The following is an 18,925-nucleotide window of genomic DNA, read 5'->3' as shown; positions in this document are numbered from 1 at the left end:
TGATGAGTAGCTGTCCAAGGTGTGGGGCTTCAAGATGGGAAGTTGATAAGCATTCTGGTGAGACAAAGAATGGGATTCCAGCAAAGGTACTCAGGTATTTCCCTATAAAAGAAAGATTCAAGAGGATGTTTAGATCGGAGACAATGTCTAAGGATTTGCAATGGCATTTCAGTAATGCTTCTGAAGATGGAACAATGAGACACCCGGTTGACTCATTGACGTGGGCTCAGGTCAATGCTAGATGGCCTCTTTTTGCAGCTGAACCGAGAAACCTACGACTTGGTATATCTACAGATGGGATGAACCCGTTTTCTATCCAGAATACGAAGCACAGCACATGGCCAGTTATGTTGGTGAACTACAATATGCCTCCGACGATGTGCATGAAGTCAGAGAACATAATGCTAACCCTTCTGATACCTGGTCCAACTGCCCCAAGTAACAACATCGATGTTTATCTTGCTCCTCTGATTGATGATCTGAATGATTTGTGGAATGAAGGTATCAAGATATATGACTCATTATCCAAGGAGAATTTTACACTGAAGGCTATACTATTGTGGAGTATCAGCGACTATCCAGGTTTGGGGACCTTGTCTGGTTGTAAAGTGAAAGGGAAACAAGGATGTAATGTATGTGGGAAGGATTCACCTTCTAAGTGGTTGAAGTTTAGTCGGAAGTACGTCTATTTGGGAAATAGGAAACGACTTAGGCCTGGTCATCCTTATCGACGACGAAGGGTTTGGTTCGACAACACTACAGAGGAAGGGACGGCTAATAGAATTCAGACAGGAGCTGAAATATTTGAGCTGCTTAAGGATTATAAGAATGAATTTGGGAAACCTTTGGAGAAGAAAAGCAAAAGGAAAAGATCAGGTTTGTGTGATGGTGAGGAGCTTAGACATGAAGAATATGAAGAAGACTCTGACCAATGGAGGTGGAAGAAACGTTCTATTCTATTTGATTTACCCTACTGGAAGGTTAGTCTCTATTAAAAAAAACGTGTAAATTCTTTATCACTTTCTGTGACTAATTTATGTTTTTGTTTGTTGAGTTAGGATATGCCGGTGCGTCACAACATCGACGTAATGCATGTGGAGAAGAATGTCTCTGATGCTATTCTATCCCTTTTGATGCACAATACTAAGTCAAAAGATGGTGTCAAAGCACGACAAGATTTGGAGGACATAGGGATTCGACGTAACTTACACACTCAGCAACGTGGGAAGAAAATGTACTTACCTCCTGCTGCTTATTGGCTGAGCAAGGAAGAGAAGAAGAGATTTTGTAAGAGATTATCAGAATTCAGAGGACCAGATGGCTACTGTGCGAACATTGCAAATTGTGTCTCACTTGATCCTCCTCTGATTGGTGGTCTGAAGTCTCATGATCATCACGTTCTTCTGCAGAACTTGTTACCAGTAGCTTTGAGAGGGTTGCTGCCAAAAGGACCTAGGACTGCAGTTAGTAGATTATGCAACTTCTTTAGTAGATTATGTCAGCGTGTAATTGACCCAGAGAAGCTAATAACACTGGAGTCTGAGCTTGTGGAGACGATGTGCCAAATGGAGAGGTTTTTTCCTCCATCTCTTTTCGATATAATGTTCCATCTCCCAATCCATCTAGCTAGAGAAGCACGTTTGGGTGGCCCGGTACACTTTAGATGGATGTATCCATTTGAAAGGTACATAGTGTTTTCTGGTTTTCTTTTTAGTTGTTATAAGCAAATATCTAACAAATTTTTCGTATGATGGACAATTAGGTACATGAAAACACTTAAATCGTTTGTTAAGAACTTCGCTAGGCCAGAAGCATGTATGGCAGAGGGTTATATGGCAGCTGAATGTATTGCTTTTTGCTTGGAGTTTCTAAAAACATCTGTACCAGTTCTAGAGTCTGCAAATCGTAATGAAGATGTTGATTTGGATGAGCATATACTTGAAGGGCGTCCAATTCATAAGGCTACAGAAGTTACACTATCTGATAAAGAGCTTGACATTGCTCACAGATATGTGTTAATGAACACGGGTGTTGTGAATCCATATGTTGAGTAAGTGTGAATCCATATAGTTTATAATTAATATATGATAGGTTTAGTTAATTATTCTAACTCTTTGGATTTGTAAATCAGAATGCATCTTGAAGAATTACAAGAAAAGGACATCCGTTGCAGAAGAAATCAAACTCTTTTGTGGAAGTTACATGGAGAACGGTTTTCACAGTGGCTAAAAGAAAAGGTATTTACAAAGTTCTCTATACATCTCTTCTTGTTTACTCAGTATTGATTCACCAATAATCATAATGGTTTTGTTTATATCAGATCCCTACTAATTCAAAAGAGCATTCGACCCAACTAAGATGGTTAGCATTTGGTCCAAGACATAATGCTCAAACCTATAATGGCTATATCATCAATGGACATCGTTTTCATACTGAATTCTTAAAGCGGAAGACTCAGAACAGTGGAGTAGCATATGAAGCTTTTGCTATGTGTAGATCAAGTGTGAAATGGAATCCACTGCCAGTACGAGTGTTAACGACGATGCTGTGAGTCAGGTCCTAGGAAAAGACAAACCAGGAAGGATTAGAGGAATGGGCAGAGGAATAACTGCTACGAAGATAGCATTCATGCAGGCCAGAGACTCACATGTACTGAAACTTGAAGCTAAGCAAGCTGAATTGCAGGATGAACTTCGTGGTTTGAAGGATGTAGTTCGTGGATTAACTGCATCTAAAAGTGTAAGTTTAACTTCTCTTTTTCTTTTTCGTGAATGAATTTTGTGGTTGCCAGAGACTCACATTAGTGTTTAACTTATCTTTTTATTTTTCTCTCAGAATCATGTTGACGGTGTCTCCAATTCTGAGTTCAGTGATCTGAGCAAAGGACCTAGGTGTCAGATTTTAGACTGGTGTTCAGTAGATGATGTTGTCATCGGAGAAGGAGAATTCTGCTCATCTGAACCAACTTACAAAATTGGACGAATTCCACTTGGTATGCATGCTGGTGCTATTTTAGTTAAGTCTGTTACAAATGAAGAAGCACCTATCTGGAGGCCTACGACATCTGTTACCACACTTGGCCAAGCCATTGGAATGAAAATAGCATGGCAACTTGAGAAGCTCATTCTGGATGAAGACTACTCAGAAAATATGGTAAGTAAATATGTAAAGAAGCTAGTACAGAATCATGTTGATAACTAATCTAGTGTTGTTTCTGTAGCCTACAGAGGGAGAAGGCGATAAAATCCTAATCTATGATTGGTCAAAGGAGGATGTACTTGTTGCTGAGGGTCGTCTCCAGTCAACTGACCCAAAAAAACTGGTTAACAACATTCCATTGGGTCCTAGTGCTGCTATTGTCAAAGTAGATAGGGTAGTTAATGAAGATGGTTCTCTATGGAGACCAAATGTGGAGAAGTTGATGATTGGTGATGCACTCGGTGAGAACATCCCATGGCCTATCCATAAGATTCTTAAGGCTACTGTACAAGCAAACAGAGATGAACTGATGTCTAGAAGTAGATCGCGTGCGGTAAGTCTCTAAACATTCTCAGTTTTTATTGTGGTTGGTAATTTTCTGCTGTTGCTGAATTTGTTGTGTGGATTTTCTGTTTAGAGTGCAAGTAACAGCTCTAACACCAGCAAGAATGAGAAAAAGAAGTGCATCCTCTTAGATTGCAAGGGATCAGGAAAAAAGGTTGCAGAAGGTCGAGTTTCCTCGACTAATCCAGATGATGTCGTTCATTTTGTTCGGTTAGGCCCCAATGCAAGCAAGATATGGGTTGATGTTCCTCTGATTGAAGATGCACCACTTTGGAGACCTAATTCAGAACTTCAGATCATTGCTGATGCTCAAGGAAGTATAGTTGCTTGGCCAAATGACAAACTCCTTTACATATGAATGCTCAAGGAATGTCTCACAAGAAATCTACTATGTTGTTGTACTTTTAAAAAACGTGAATGCTCTTTAGTACTTTAAAAAACATAAGCCTTATGTCTGTGTTGATTTGTATGATTTGTACCACCTTGAATATTTAGTGTGTTGCTTGGTTATTATATTTTTCTTAAAAATATGCATTAAATAAAGTATATAAAAACATTTGCATTAATAATAATACAAAATAATGTTTCAAAAATATAAATCGAAAACCCTAAATGGTTTAGGGTATATTTAGGGTATAGTTTAGGGTATAGAGTTTAGGGCATATTTAGGGTATAGTTTAGGGTAAAATTCATACAATTTATTTAATCTAAAATAAAGTTAAGTTTAAATTAAATTCTGTAACAATAATATCATGAAATCTAATCTTACAATTTATCAGTTATTCAAAACTTAAACTCTAAAATCAATACCCTAAATGGCTTTGTATACATATGTGTGTCAAGTATTTCAATCATGACATCTATTTCATAAATTATAAATAACTAGTCACAAAAAGAATTTTCAGATGATTTGTAATGTTTTTACGATTGTTAAAATAATTACCAATTAACTATAACACCTTTTTATTTCATACAATTATTTTAAAAACATTTTAAATCACCATTTATGAATAACATGCTAAATCAGCCAATCATAGTATATCACCAAGATAGCTATTATAAACCACACGATCAGATTAGAACCTTCTCACATCTCACCGTTAAATCCATTGTCTCGGTGAGAGCCAATCATATTATATCACCAGGATAGCTATTCAAAACCACACGATCTGATTAGCTACTCACATCTCACCGTTAAATCACCTTCTCACATATCACTCGTAATCGAAGATCTCGATATCTCTCTCTCTCGTTTCCCTGAAAAGAAAGCTCATCTCTCTCTCATCTCGATCTCTCTCTCTCTCTCGTTTCCCTCAAAAGAAAGCTCCACGATCTCTGCAACCTTCTCTTATGTCTTAGGCTCCAAGATCTCTGTAACCCTTACCTTCTTTGTCGATATCTGTAACCCTCTCCGACGATGAACCCTTACTTTTGCCGTCTTCTGTGAAGAGATTTGGGTAAAACTAATCGTCTATTTGTCGTATCCTTGTAATTTTCCTTGAAGAGACTGCTTCTGATACTGTTTCTTTTTGTAGTTTTCCTAAAGCTCGAAGGAGCAAAGGAGGCAGAGACTCCTAAAGGTTAGGTCTTTCTTACATAGCAATTAGATGAGACACATAGAACTGATGTTTAGGTTTCTCTGTTTGCAGGTTTCTAATTGAGGATTTCATACGGTAATCTTATTTCTAATTGACAATTTCCTTTAATTTGTTGTTATAATATTGTTCAATAATTTATTTGTTTCTTTGATTCAGAAATGCAAGCTAGGAAAGAAATAGTCTTAGCACTTCCGGCACCAGCAGTGCTTAGGATCATTCCACCACGCCACCAACAGCCAAGACAAGAGGCATCTCATGTTCCACCATCCCACCAACAGCCACGACAAGAAGCATGTGATGTTCCACCATCCCACCAACAGCCACGACAAGAAGCAGATGATGATGTGGTTGAGCTCACAGACCGACAATACCAGAGAGCACTACAAGAAGCAGATGATGATGTGGTCGAGGTTACAGAAGGACAGTACCGGAGAGCTCTTGGATACTTGATCCGCATTGAGGAAGATGAAGAAGACATCGATCCAATGTACCGAAGAGTTATGTCTCAACGGAGACACTCTAAACAAGTGAAAGGAGAGTCTTCTAGAGGCAAGGGTCAAAGAAACTAAGGAGGTTTTGCTGAATTGTAATCTGTTTTTTTTGTAGCAAAAGCTGAATGTAGTGATTAAAAAGGATTATGCTAATGTATTTTGGATTATCTAAAATTATTAATATATTAATTTTCGGATTTGATATTTTAAATTTATATATATATATATATATCAAAATTAAAAATGTCGGGATATCAAAAATTATAAATAATTTGCAAAACTGATTTTGTATTTTTTTTTTAATTTTATATAAGCCTATTGCACAATAAGAAAACGCTGTATTACAAAATAATAAATAATATCGTTTTAAAAATACGCTATCTTAAAAAAGTGTAGCAAAAATTAATTACATTTAAGAAACCGCTATTGTATCACAAATACATATCAATAGCATATAATAAAACGCTATTAAAAATGTTGTATGGTCTGGTACGAGTTCCAACTATAACATTAATAATACAATTAATGGCATAAAGATAACGCTATCGTAAAATAAACAATTGCAATTAATAAAACGCTATCGTAAAAGTAACTAATGTAGCATTACGTAAAAGCGCTACAATAGCTCTCGGACCTATTGTCGCGGTCGAAGACACAGCGTTTCTAACAACGCTGCGATAGTAATAGATAGCGTTTATTGCACGCTATCAATGCTCGAATTTCCTGTAGTGTAACTTGTTTTGTTTCATTGCATCAGGAGTAAGGAGAGCCAACTGGATCAGTGTTTCCTCTATATCCGAATCAAACAGCAACAATGCCTATCTAAGAGGCTTGCAAGGTAAGTGTAATCTGATTTCAAACTTCTATGTTACTGATTTGGTCCCCTTTATTGCAGGTAAAGCAGATTTGAGGTCAAATCTTTTTGAAGAGGGAGGGGATGATATGATCATGGAAAGCACCAAGGAATGGAAGCATGAACCTGAACCTGAAGAGCTTGTAGCTGAGGATGCAACATTGAAGAATGCTTGGAAACAAGAAGAATATATTGGTCTTGGCCGAAGCTTGATCATCCAAGACACCTTAACCATCATTCAAGCTACTCCACCTTAGAGCTGATCATCATCTAGGCAAGTAGCTTGTGTGTGCTCTTTTCCTAACCTTTGGTTTTGTCCCACTGGGTTTTCCAAAGGAAGGTTTTTAACGAGGCCACAAGTCTACTTCTCCTATCTCCTAGATGATTGATCTTGGTCTGTCCACATGAAGACATTATGTTATATATTAAGCTATGTTTTTAAGTCTTTGTTTTCGAAAACATTTAGTCTTTAAGTTGGTCTTTGTTGTATTTTCGAGAGGAGCCTTTGTTTTACTCCTTTCTTATGTTTTCGAGATGCTGTGCATGTACAGCCATCTCTCCTATATATTAGGCACGAAATTGAGTAATAAGATAATCATCTTTTCAGTCAAAAACTTGTGTTCTTATTTGTGAATTCTCTCTGAGCAATTCTCTTGTTGGTGTGTAATATCCAGCAGCCCTAGGTGTCTAAGGAGGTGTGTCATATCCAATCTAGCCATCTAAAAGTGTCAAGGAGTCTTTTCCGCAACTCTTTGAATCATCAATCAATCCACATGCCTTGAGAAACTTGAGTCTTTTGATTCGTTTCTGCAAGGATTATCCCATCTGTTCCAGAGCCTTCATAGGATCCTGTCAAGTGGTATCAGAGCACTCTGGATAGGGAAGTTCTCGATCTCTCTTTGATTTTTGATTTGAACTCTTCGGCTTCTTTTCAACTCATCGATAGATCTGTGTTTTTGTTTAAGTTTATCACTTGATCTGATCATTCTATCACTTGTTTTCATTAATCTGAATCGGATCCTGTTAGATCTAAGAATTTTTATCATATTTGAATTTGAATCGATCAATTGCTTGTGTTTGAAGAAATCGTGATCATAAATCTGTTGTTTGTTCTGCAAGTTTTCATCATTTTTCTTTGTTTGATTTCGTTTCTATTGAACTACTTATTTGTTTAAGTGTTTGATTGAATCAGGTACCATGGGGAACGAGACTGATGAAGAAGCGGACTTGATGAGAAGAAACAAAATGCTGATGGAAGCCATGACTGCTCAGTTGAACAAAACCATGTTGGAAAACATGTCATCTATGATAAAAGACAACATGGAAGAGCTTAGAAGGGAGATTAGACAAGCAACTGGTCAAGGACATAGCCGTGAAGCTGAAAGAGAAGAGCAATCTCCACAACGCCAACGAGAGCATGATGGTTCGCAAGAAACTGATAACTACTATGAGCGAAGAAGATCCTCTTCTAGAGACAGTCGTAGGAGACCTAGGAGAGATCACGTGGGAAGAAGGTATCATAGAGATGAGTATACTGGTCTTAAGATCAAGATCCCTCCTTTCCATGGCAAGGTTGATCCTGATGCTTACTTGGAGTGGGAGAAGAAGATTGAGATTGTCTTCAATTGTCAACACTACACAAACGCTCAAAGGATCCAAATTGCCACTACTGAGTTTTATGACTATGCTTTGAGTTGGTGGGATCAGCTAGTGACTGCTAGACGTGTCAATCAAGAGTATCCTGTTGACTCTTGGCAAGAGATGAAGTCTTTGATGCGCAAGAGGTTTGTACCTAGCCACTACCATCGTGATTTGCACCAGAGGCTACGAAAACTGATACAAGGCTCCAAAACCGTGGAGGAATACTATCAAGAGATGGAGTTGTTGATGCAAAGAGCGAGTGTCTCAGAAGATAGAGAAGCTACCATGTCAAGGTTTCTTGGAGGACTCAACCATGAGATACAAGATAGAGTGGAGATGCAGCATTACGTTGAGCTAGAGGAGATGCTACACAAAGCTATCTTGGTGGAACAACAACTCAAAAGAAAGAGCTACTCTCGTTCTAGCTATGGTACTAGCAAGTTTCAGCATTCAAGGGAAGAGAAGCCTAGTCACCAGAAGGAGAGCAAGCCGTATCAGAAGGATGACACTAAGCCTAGCAGCATCTTTGACAAAGATAAAGGAAAAGCAGTAGCTACCGGTTCGAAGTCTCGGGATGTTAAGTGCTTTAATTGTCAAGGGCGTGGACACTATGCCAACGAGTGTACTAACAAGAAAACCATGATTCTTCTAGACACTGGAGAGTATTTGTCTCAGGATGAGATGGTCCACACTGAACGTGAGCAATCTGAGGCAGAATCTGAAGATGAACCAGATTTGAGGACAAATCCTTTTCAAGAGGGAGGGGATAATATGATCATGGAAGATAGATGATGGAGAAGATGAGACTAAGGATCAACCAGCTCAAGAGGATGCCTTAGAAGTTTCAGAAGGACCAATGACTCGTGCTAGAGTTAAGAAGCTCAAAGAAGCCATTGGAGGTTTACTTAGGAAGTCTCTGAATCAAGATGAATGTCTTGGAGGAAGCTTGATACTTCAAGACACCCTTATCACCATCCAAGCTATCTCACCATCAAGCTGAGTTTCATCTAGGCTAGCAAGAGAAGTGTGCTCTTTTCCTGTCTTAGTTTTTGTCCCATTGGGTTTTGCTAAGATAGGTTTTTAACGAGGCCTTGTCTTGCTAATCAAATCACCTAGTATGATACTCTCGAACCACATAAGTACCTTATGTTATTTTTAGACTATGTTTTTTTATTTCGTTACACAAGTCAAAGAGGAGCCTGTTCCTTAATGACTCTTGTTGTTTCCGAGACCTTGTGCATGTACAAGGATCTCACTATATATGTGTGTGTCTCGTAGTCTAATAAGATCATCCAATCTTTTATCTAAAAACCCTTGTTCTCTCTGACTTGTCTTTGCGAGTTCTTGAGTTCTGTTGGTGAGTAATATCCAGCAATCTCTAGTTGTCTAAGGAGGTGTGTCATATCCAATCTAGCCAACTAAACCGTGTCAAGGAGCCATTCCGCAACTCTTTGATTCATCACCATTCCACTGCCTTGAAGATCTTGAGTCCTTGATTCGATCTTGCAAGGATCTATCCATATCATCCAGAGAAATCATCCTAGGATCGTATTATTAGTGGTTCCAAATAAAGCTTCTTAGATCGTGGTTCATCCTGGTTTGATAAGAATCATGAAGATAATGGCATATGTCCGAACAGGCTAATCTGGAATCATCTGGATAGAAGGTGGGATATCTTCTTGCTCACAACACTTATGAGATTTATTCAACTTCCTGGTTATTCTCCACTGATTAGTGGTTCCAAATAAAGCTTCTTAGATCGTGGTTCATCCTGGTTGATAAGAATCATGAAGATATTGCCATATGTCCGAACAGGCTAATCTGGAATCATCTGGATAGAAAGTGGGATATCTTCTTACTCACAACTCCTATGAGATTTATTCAACTTCCTGGTTATTCTCCACTGATTTGTGGTTCCAAATAAAGCTTCTTAGATCGTGGTTCATCCTGGTTTGATAAGAATCATGAAGATATTGCCATATGTCCGAACAGGCTAATCTGGAATCATCTGGATAGAAAGTGGGATATCTCCTGACTCACAACTCCTATGAGATTTATTCAACTTCCTGGTTATTCTCCACTGATTAGTGGTTCTAAATAAAGCTTCTTAGATCGTGGTTCATCCTGGTTTGATAAGAATCATGAAGATAATGGCATATGTCCGAACAGGCCAATCTAGAATCATCTGGATAGAAGGTGGGATATCTTCTTGCTCACAACACTTATGAGATTTATTGAACTTCCTGGTTATTCTCCACTGATTAGTGGTTCCAAATAAAGTTTCTTAGATCGTGGTTCATCCTGGTTTGATAAGAATCATGAAGATATTGCCATATGTCCGAAAAGGCTAATCTGGAATCATCTGGATAGAAAGTGGGATATCTTCTTACTCACAACTCCTATAAGATTTATTCAACTTCCTGGTTATTCTCCACTGATTAGTGGTTCCAAATAAAGCTTCTTAGATCGTGGTTCATCCTGGTTGGATAAGAATCATGAAGATATTGCCATATGTCCGAACAGGCTAATCTGGAATCATCTGGATAGAATGTGGGATATCTTCTTACTCACAACTCCTATGAGATTTATTCAACTTCCTGGTTATTCTCCACTGATTAGTGGTTCCAAATAAAGCTTCTTAGATCGTGGTTCATCCTGGTTTGATAAGAATCATGAAGATAATGGCATATGTCCGAACAGGCAAATCTAGAATCATCTGGATAGAAGGTGGATATCTTCTTGCTCACAACACTTAATGAGATTTATTGAAATTCCTGGTTATTTTCCACTGATTAGTGGTTCCAAATAAAGCTTCTTAGATCGTGGTTCATCCTGGTTTGATAAGAATCATGAAGATATTGCCATATGTCCGAACAGGCTAATCTGGAATCATCTTGATATAAAGTGGGATATCTTCTTACTCACAACTCCTGTGTGATGTGATCATGGACCAACAACTTGATAAAGATATAGAAGAGATGATCAAGGATAAGCAAGATGAAGATGGAGATGCCTTGATCATTCCCAAAGGTCCCATGACTCGTGCAATGACAAGAAGACTCCATGAAGCTGTTGGAAACATACTTAAGATATCTTGGAAGCAAGAAGATTGTCTTGGTCGTAGCTTGAGCAACCAAGACACACTTACCACACTTCAAGCTGAACCTTCAAGCTGATCATCACACTACAGGAAATGTGGGTAGTAATAGCGGACGGAAACCGCTATGATTTCTCTTTAATAGCGTTTCCTTGGACGCTCTGACATCGCCCGTTATAAAAGATCTGACCCTTTTAATAGCGGTTTTCCGTTGTGCTATAATTAAGTGTACAACAATAGCGTTTTTGTGTTTGCAATTGTTAGTATTTATAATAGTGAATTATTTTATTTAAAAACATAATATTTAATCTGAATTTTTATAATAAAATCAATTAATCATATTATAAAACAAAATTATTTAAATGATTAAAACAATAATAAAAAATTAAATCAACCAAATATAGTTAAATAGAGAAATAATTTAAATTTAAAATTTATTCATTAATTTAAATTTCTTTACAATAAAATCAGTTTATACATCAAACCAAAAAAAAGAACCAAAACCTAATTAACCAACCTTAATAAACCAAAAAATTTAACAAAACCTAATAAAATTTCTAGGTCTCTTTCTTCTCTTCTTCTTCTTGTTCGGCTTCACCTACACCACCACTGCCGCCAGCTTTCTCTGCGATCTCTGCCATCTCCGACTAGCTTTCTTCCATGGCTTGAGCTTCCTCGGCTTGGGACTTGGCAGCCTGTTCAGATTAACTGCAGAAAATATCAAAACAAAAGAAGACCTTACGCATCAGATTGCAATGAAAGCTAGGAGCAAAGCAAGAAACTCACATAGCTTTTCTTAATCAAAGTTGAAATATTTTTCCACATCCTAATCACTCTAGTAAATGATTAAACTTCAGAGACAAAACAATCAAACCAACTCTGCTCACAACCCACTTCATGTACCAAAATCAAAACAAAATCAGAGAGAGAGAGAGAGAGAGAGAGAGAGAGAGAGCGCTTCTACGGGGAGGTCCATGGCAAAGAAAGGCTGAGACTTCCCCCTTTAGTCTGCTACGTTTTCGTTCTGGGCACGGAGAGAGAAGCGGCGAGAGGGATTGTAGCGGTGGTTTGAGAGTAAGGTGAGATGGGGACTGAGAGACAATGATGATGAGGATAGATGGATTGAGAAAAGGAGTTTTCTGCAGAGGATTTTAAGAGATGGAGAAGATGAGATTGTAGTGGTCTCCTTTTACTCTTCTTCTCCTCTACGAACTCCATCTCCTCTCTCTCGCTTTTGTTCTCTGTGTCGTAGATCTCACCAAAACAATAAAAAAATAATAAAAGAACAATTAATCTGAAACGATGATTCAATATCATCCAAGGGTGCAATCCATGCCAAAAACAAAGTAACCAATAGGAAAAGAGGACGAGGATAGGTACAAGAATGATTGTGGACCTCTGATTGAAAAATCAATCAATGGCTCAGAAAAAAAGTAAATATTATCTTCTTTTTTTCTTTATAATTGTTGTAAAATTATTTAAATTTAAAATAATTTGATAGCATAATTTAAAACTTTTAATCTGTATTTTATCAGTATTTTTTATTTAAATTTTAAAATTGTGTGATTGACTAAAATATTTAAAATTTAGATTTAATGTTTATGATATAGATCAATATGAAGAATGTGGTTAGAAGTTTAGAGATTGAAGTTATATTATGATTATACTCATTTATTTAAATTTTATAGTTTGTATAGTTTCATCATTTAGTATGAAATAAGTGTTCTAAATTTAAAATGTTATGATTAATAATTCTTGTATAGAGTTTGGAATGATATAGGGTTTGGAATTATAAGTAAGGTTAGGGGTATATGTAGGGTTTGGAATTATAAGCAAGGTTAGGGGTATATGTAGGGTTTGTATTATAATGTTTAAGTTAAATATTTATGTATGATATTTGAGTGTTTGGATTAAAATGTTTTTTTGAGCAACTTGGATTAAAATGTTTAAAGTAGAAGATTTATGTATAAAATGAAATTCAAGATATAGGGTTTGAGATATGTAGTTAAGGTTTAGGGTATGTTTAGGGTCTAGAACTTAAGATTCTTTTTATCATATTAAAGTAAAAAGTTTTTATTTATTTACTTATTAATTAGTGCTTTTAAAATCATTAATAAATATAACTCACTCTAATAAAATCATTAATAAATATAATTCACTTTTATCAAAACTCAAATTATAATTTTGATCCTTTTAGGGTATGTTTAGGGTTTAGATTTTTTTTTAGAATCATGGTTTATGAAATAGAGTTTAGGGTATATAATTATGATTTTGAAAATTTGAATTAAGTATATAGTTTTACACTAGACAATATTTTAAATGATTTATATATTATTTTTTATTTATAACTTATGTTAACAATAGTTTTAAGTGTTTAAAAACAGAGTTTGGAACAAAAGACAAACTCAACGATGAGTTTTATAACATACAAAGTCAATACATATTGTTTAGAACACAGACACAAAAGGAGATGATGACTTGGTGGAGAGAGAGAGAATCAAGAAAATGGCTGCACTACAAGGCACTCTGGTGAGCAGAGGCAGCTAGCACCACTACCACAATGCCGTGCCTCCTCTGTGTTCAAGCTCACGACCACCAACTCTTCTCACGACAACACTTCATGCTAGCCTTTGTATGTTGAACTACAAAAACCAAAACACACAGAAAAGAAAAGCTGAGTGCAACACTTTATGACCATGAAGAGGTTTAACATCAACTAGCCAACAACACTGTTTACTCTACCTGAGCACCTTGACGAACCCGTATATCTATCCCTTTGCTATCTACAGAGATGATTGCAGCATCGTCTACTTCAGATTCAGTAGACAGTAGCTACCTAAGCGGCTTTGAGAAGATGGAATTTAGTTCCTATCACAAGTCAAAGAGGGAAAAGTACGAACCTACTTCAATTTACCAAAGAACAAGAATGTTTGGAGAATCTAAAGCAAGTGAAAGAGATTTGAAATCAAAGCACCTTGAGGTTATGCTCACCACCATCAACAGCAATCTTATCTGGCTGTAAAGCCTCATACTCTTTGACATCAACCCAAGCGACAGTGCCAAAACAAGTTTTAGTTCCCTCCTATTAACAAAACCCAAATCAATACAATTTTTTTTAGCCATGGGAAACTTATGAATCAATCGGTCCACTAGTGACTCATTAAAACGAGGCAATCTCAGCAGCATAAAAAGAAAGAAGCAGATGCAGAGCTATTAGCAGTTGAAAAGAAAAAAAAAACAAGAAAGATTGAGTGACTTACGCTCCATACGATCAGGTGCAAAATCCACCAAAGAGCCAAATGGGTAACCTTCCCTGCGATGGTGCATCTTATACATGACTGTGCATAGATGAGCAAACCTAGCCTTGAATCATTTTACCAGACAAATAACGAAGTTATCATCTTTCTCTTCCACGTAAAAAGAAAAGGAAGGTCAATCTTAAAAGGAAGAATCTCTATACCTACTCAAGAATCGACTCCACAGCCTCCTCAAACCCAACAGCAAGCATCTGGTCAGCTTCGTCAAGCACTAAGTACTCAACTTCACCCAGCTCCCTGATTACACTATCAGAAACTGATCAAATCGAAACTCAGATCTTAAACAGTTCATATTAATTTCAAAATTGTCTTAAAACTTAACAGAATCATAAACAGATTAATCACTCTTCTCAAACCTAAACAGCCAGATAACACAGATTCTACACAAGCAAACAAAGCTCTGGAACATGGAAAAAAACTCGAAAGTGTCAAACTTTTGGCGTGAAGGGCTGACCTTTGGGATTGGAGGGAGGAGTGTGCGGCGGAGCAGGAAGGGGAGGAGCAGGGGACGGTGGTGGCAGAGGAGGAGAGGAAGGTGGGGGTTTGGATTCGCAGAGGATGCAGGTGAAAGGACGGCAAGGGGGACGGAGGAGGAGGAGCCGACGGAGAGGGAGAGGAGGTAGTAGCTGCCGGAAGATAGAGGGAGGGGGAGTTGATGTTGCTGGCGTTTTTGGTGGTGGCGACGGAAACGTGCGGAGGAGCGGGAGGAGGATGATTCGAGGAGGTGGAGAGGAGAGGAAGAGTGTTTGGAGGCTGAGAGAGAGTGTGAGAGAGGGAGAGGAAGAAGTGATGATGACGAAACAGAGAAGTAGAAACAGAATTGGAGAATAATAGCCAAGTAGAGGAAGAAGAGGCAACACGTTTTCATGAATTGGTGAATATATAAAATTTGGGACATTTAACATTTACGATAGCTTTATAATTTTTTATCTGAATTGGTAAGGCGCTTATACTTAATAAATTAACGCGGATAAATTTTTTATTTTCCCGCGATACCAAACATAACGTTTTAAATTTATAAACGCTATTAAAAAGCCAGTGTTAGTATATAATAGCAGAAATGTCAAAAACGCTATAATTTGATGCTATTAATATCCACATTTCCTGTAGTGTGATCATCTAGGCAAGTGGCTTGTGTGTACTCTTATTCCCTTAGTTGGTTTTGTCCCACTGGGTTTTCCAACTAAGGTTTTTAATGAGGCCATGAGTTCACTTTCATATCACCTAGATGATGTATCTTTGGTGCATCTCGGATGCTTTGGACCAACCACATATCTACCTTATGTTATCTTTAATCTATAGTTTTATTTCTTATCTTATGTGTTGCAAACTCTTTTAAATTTTAGTCTTTGGTCTTTGTTTGATTACCAAGGGAGCGTGTTCCCTTTAATGATCTCGAGAACTTGAGTCTGTTCAAGTCTTCTCTCTATTTAAACTTGTCGCAAGCTTCCTTCTATGGAATCATCTTTTGAATCAAAAACCTTTTTCTCTCTTAAACTTGTTTACGAGTTCTTGAGTGATCTTGTTGGTGTGTAGTATCCAGAAAACCCTAGGTGTCTAAGTTGGTGTGTCATATCCGATCTAGTCATCTAAAAGTGTCAAGGAGTCTTTCCGCAACTCTTTGAATCAACCATCAGTCCACTACCTTGAAGATCTTGAGTCTTTGCCTCGATCTTGCAAGGATCTATCCATATCATCCAGAGAATACATCCTAGGATCTTATTAAGTGGTATCAGAGCACTCTGGATAGGGAAGTTCTCGATTTCTCTTTGTTTTTATTTCAACCCTTCGACTTCTTTTGAATCCATCGATTGATCTGTGTTCATCTTTGAGTTATTTCGCTAGATCTGATCGTTTAATTACCTATTGTTGTTGTTTGATTCAAATCCTGATAGATCTAGGAAGTTTCATCATATTTGATCTTGATCTGTTTCGATTTCGTGTGATAGAAGTTATCAAGTATTGATCTTTTCAAATCGTGTTACCTTAGATCACAAGTTTTCCTTTTAATCAAAGTTGTTTCCTTTTAAAATTTTTCTTGAACAACTTACTTGTTTTGATTGTTTCTTTGTCTCAGGTACCAATGGGGAACGAGTCAGATGAGGAAGCAGAACTTGTAAGGAAGAGTAGACTTCTAAGGGAGGAGATGACCGAGCAGTTACAACAAACTCTAATCACTACTGTGGCTGATATGATCAAGACTAGCATCACGGGTCTTCGTGATGAGATAAGACAAGAGCTAAGACAAGCTACTGGTCAGGGCCATAGTAATGAGTCAAGGAGAGAAAGAAGAGGTCAGAGTCAACAGAATCATCCTGAACCAAGGAGAGACCGTAGAGAACATGCTGGATCACAAGAGACTGACAACTACTATGAGCGCAGCCGATCTGAACATAGTGGTTCTTCTTCTTCTAGAGTGAGTAGAAGGCAGAGGCGTGATCATGAAGTTAGGGGACTTAAGAAAGAAGAGCTTGGTGGAGTTAAGCTCAAAATACCTCCTTTTCATGGCAAGGTTGATCCGGATGCCTACTTGGAGTGGGAGAAGAAAATTGAGATTGTCTTCAATTGTAAGAACTATACCAACACTCAACGAATCCAACTCGCTGCAACTGAGTTCTATGACTATGCTCTGAGCTGGTGGGATCAACTGGTTACCATGAGGCGGCTTAACCAAGAATATCCAGTGGAAACATGGAGTGAGATGAAGTCTCTTATGCGCAAGAGGTTTGTACCGAGCCACTACCACAGAGATCTTCACCAGAGACTAAGAAAACTCACTCAAGGAGCTAAGACCGTAGAGGAGTACTATCAAGATATGGAGCTGTTAATGTTGAGAGCCAGTATTTCAGAAGATAGAGAAGCTACTATGTCAAGGTTTCTTGGAGGGCTCAACCGAGAAATACAAGATAAGGTGGAGATGCAACACTATGTTGAAATAGAAGAGATGTTGCATAAAGCCATTCTAGTGGAGCAGCAGCTCAAGAGGAAGGGACATTCACGTGGAAGCTATGGGATTACTCGGTTCCAAAGTCCTAAGGAAGATAAGCCTAACTACCAGAAGGAGAGTAAACCTTATCAGAAAGATGACACCAAACCTAGCAACATCTACAGCAAGGACAAAGGAAAGACAGGAGCCTCTGGTTCCAAGACCCGAGATGTCAAGTGCTTTAAGTGTCAAGGGCGTGGACACTATGCCAATGAGTGTACTAATAAGAAGACGATGATTCTTCTTGACACCGGGGAGTATATGTCTCAAGATGAGAAGATACATACTGATCATGAGCAGACTGAAGAAGAGTTTGAAGAAGAACCGGTCAAGGGAAGGTTGTTAGTAACAAGAAGGCTTTTGAATCTTCAAACTAAGGCAGATGAGATTGAGCAGCGTGAGAACTTGTTCTACACTAGGTGCTTGGTTCAAGGGAAGGTATGTAGTCTTATCATTGATGGAGGCAGCTGTGTCAACGTAGCTAGTGAGACTATGGTCAAGAAGTTGGGTTTGCAAGTTCAGAAGCATCCAAAACCATATAGACTGCAGTGGCTTAATGAGCAGGGCGAGATGAGGGTCTCTGATCAAGTAGTGGTACCTATAACCATAGGGAGATATGAGGATGAGATCTTATGTGATGTGATACCTATGGAAGCGAGCCATATTCTTCTCGGACGACCATGGCAATCTGATAGACATGTGATACATGATGGCTTCACCAACAAGCACTCGTTTGAATTCAGAGGTAAGAAGACAGTGCTGGTGCCATTAACCCCTAAAGAAGTGCAAGAGGATCAACTCCATCTACAGAAAAAGAAAGAGATTGAACTCGAAACTGATCTCAACAAGCAGCATAGCTTCTATGCCAAACAGGGAGATGTCAAACGAATTCTCTACTCTCAAAACTCTATTTTGTTGCTTGTGTTTAAAGAATCTTTGCTAACCACCACTGATCATACACCGGACCATCCGAGTGAACTAGTTTCTCTTTTGCGGGAATATGCAGATGTGTTTCCAGAAGATAGTTCTAATGGTTTACCTCCAGTTCGTGGGATTGAGCATCAGATAGACTTTGTACCTGGTTCCACACTACCAAACCGACCTGCATACAGAACTAATCCAGTAGAGACTAGAGAATTGCAAAGACAAGTAGAGGAACTGATGGAGAAGGGTCATATCCGAGAGAGCTTGAGTCCATGTGCAGTACCAGTGCTTCTTGTGCCTAAGAAAGATGGTAGCTGGCGCATGTGTGTTGATTGTAGAGCAATCAACAACATAACAGTGAAGTATCGACACCCTATCCCTAGACTTGATGATATGCTTGATGAATTGCATGGTTCTACCATATTTTCTAAGATAGATCTTAAGAGTGGATATCATCAAATTAGGATGAAAGAGG

General features: G+C 38.1%; 1 protein-coding gene and 2 long non-coding RNA genes across 4 annotated transcripts; 1 reads left to right on the top strand and 2 right to left on the bottom strand.

The window, feature by feature from the left end:
- Positions 1-11,643: 11,643 nt before the first annotated feature.
- On the bottom strand, positions 11,644-12,550 carry LOC108835131 (uncharacterized). The gene is made up of 2 exons (XR_001946908.2): positions 12,188-12,550; positions 11,644-11,931 (listed from the first exon to the last, which is right to left on the bottom strand). It is a non-coding gene; the product is annotated as an uncharacterized LOC108835131 (long non-coding RNA).
- Positions 12,551-13,625: 1,075 nt separating this feature from the next.
- On the bottom strand, positions 13,626-15,127 carry LOC130503798 (uncharacterized). Of its 2 annotated transcripts, XR_008941023.1 has the most exons (6): positions 14,995-15,110; positions 14,684-14,777; positions 14,484-14,586; positions 14,198-14,305; positions 13,966-14,091; positions 13,626-13,865 (listed from the first exon to the last, which is right to left on the bottom strand). It is a non-coding gene; the product is annotated as an uncharacterized LOC130503798 (long non-coding RNA). The 2 variants fall into 2 exon arrangements; XR_008941022.1 differs by having other exon boundaries at positions 14,198-14,586; positions 14,995-15,127.
- A 1,496-nt stretch (positions 15,128-16,623) lies between these two features.
- LOC130503799 (uncharacterized) lies at positions 16,624-18,697 on the top strand (the record flags this gene model as incomplete). The annotated part of the gene is made up of 3 exons (XM_056998360.1): positions 16,624-16,795; positions 16,898-17,680; positions 17,798-18,697. Coding segments are annotated over exons 1-3 (1,855 nt in total), but the record flags the coding sequence as incomplete, so codon positions are not given.
- Positions 18,698-18,925: the final 228 nt, after the last annotated feature.

Source organism: Raphanus sativus, unplaced genomic scaffold, assembly GCF_000801105.2.
Source record: "Raphanus sativus cultivar WK10039 unplaced genomic scaffold, ASM80110v3 Scaffold1140, whole genome shotgun sequence".
Lineage (NCBI taxonomy): Eukaryota > Viridiplantae > Streptophyta > Magnoliopsida > Brassicales > Brassicaceae > Raphanus > Raphanus sativus.
The sequence above is the reverse complement of the archived record's forward strand: the minus strand, read 5'-3'. Positions and strand labels throughout refer to the sequence as shown.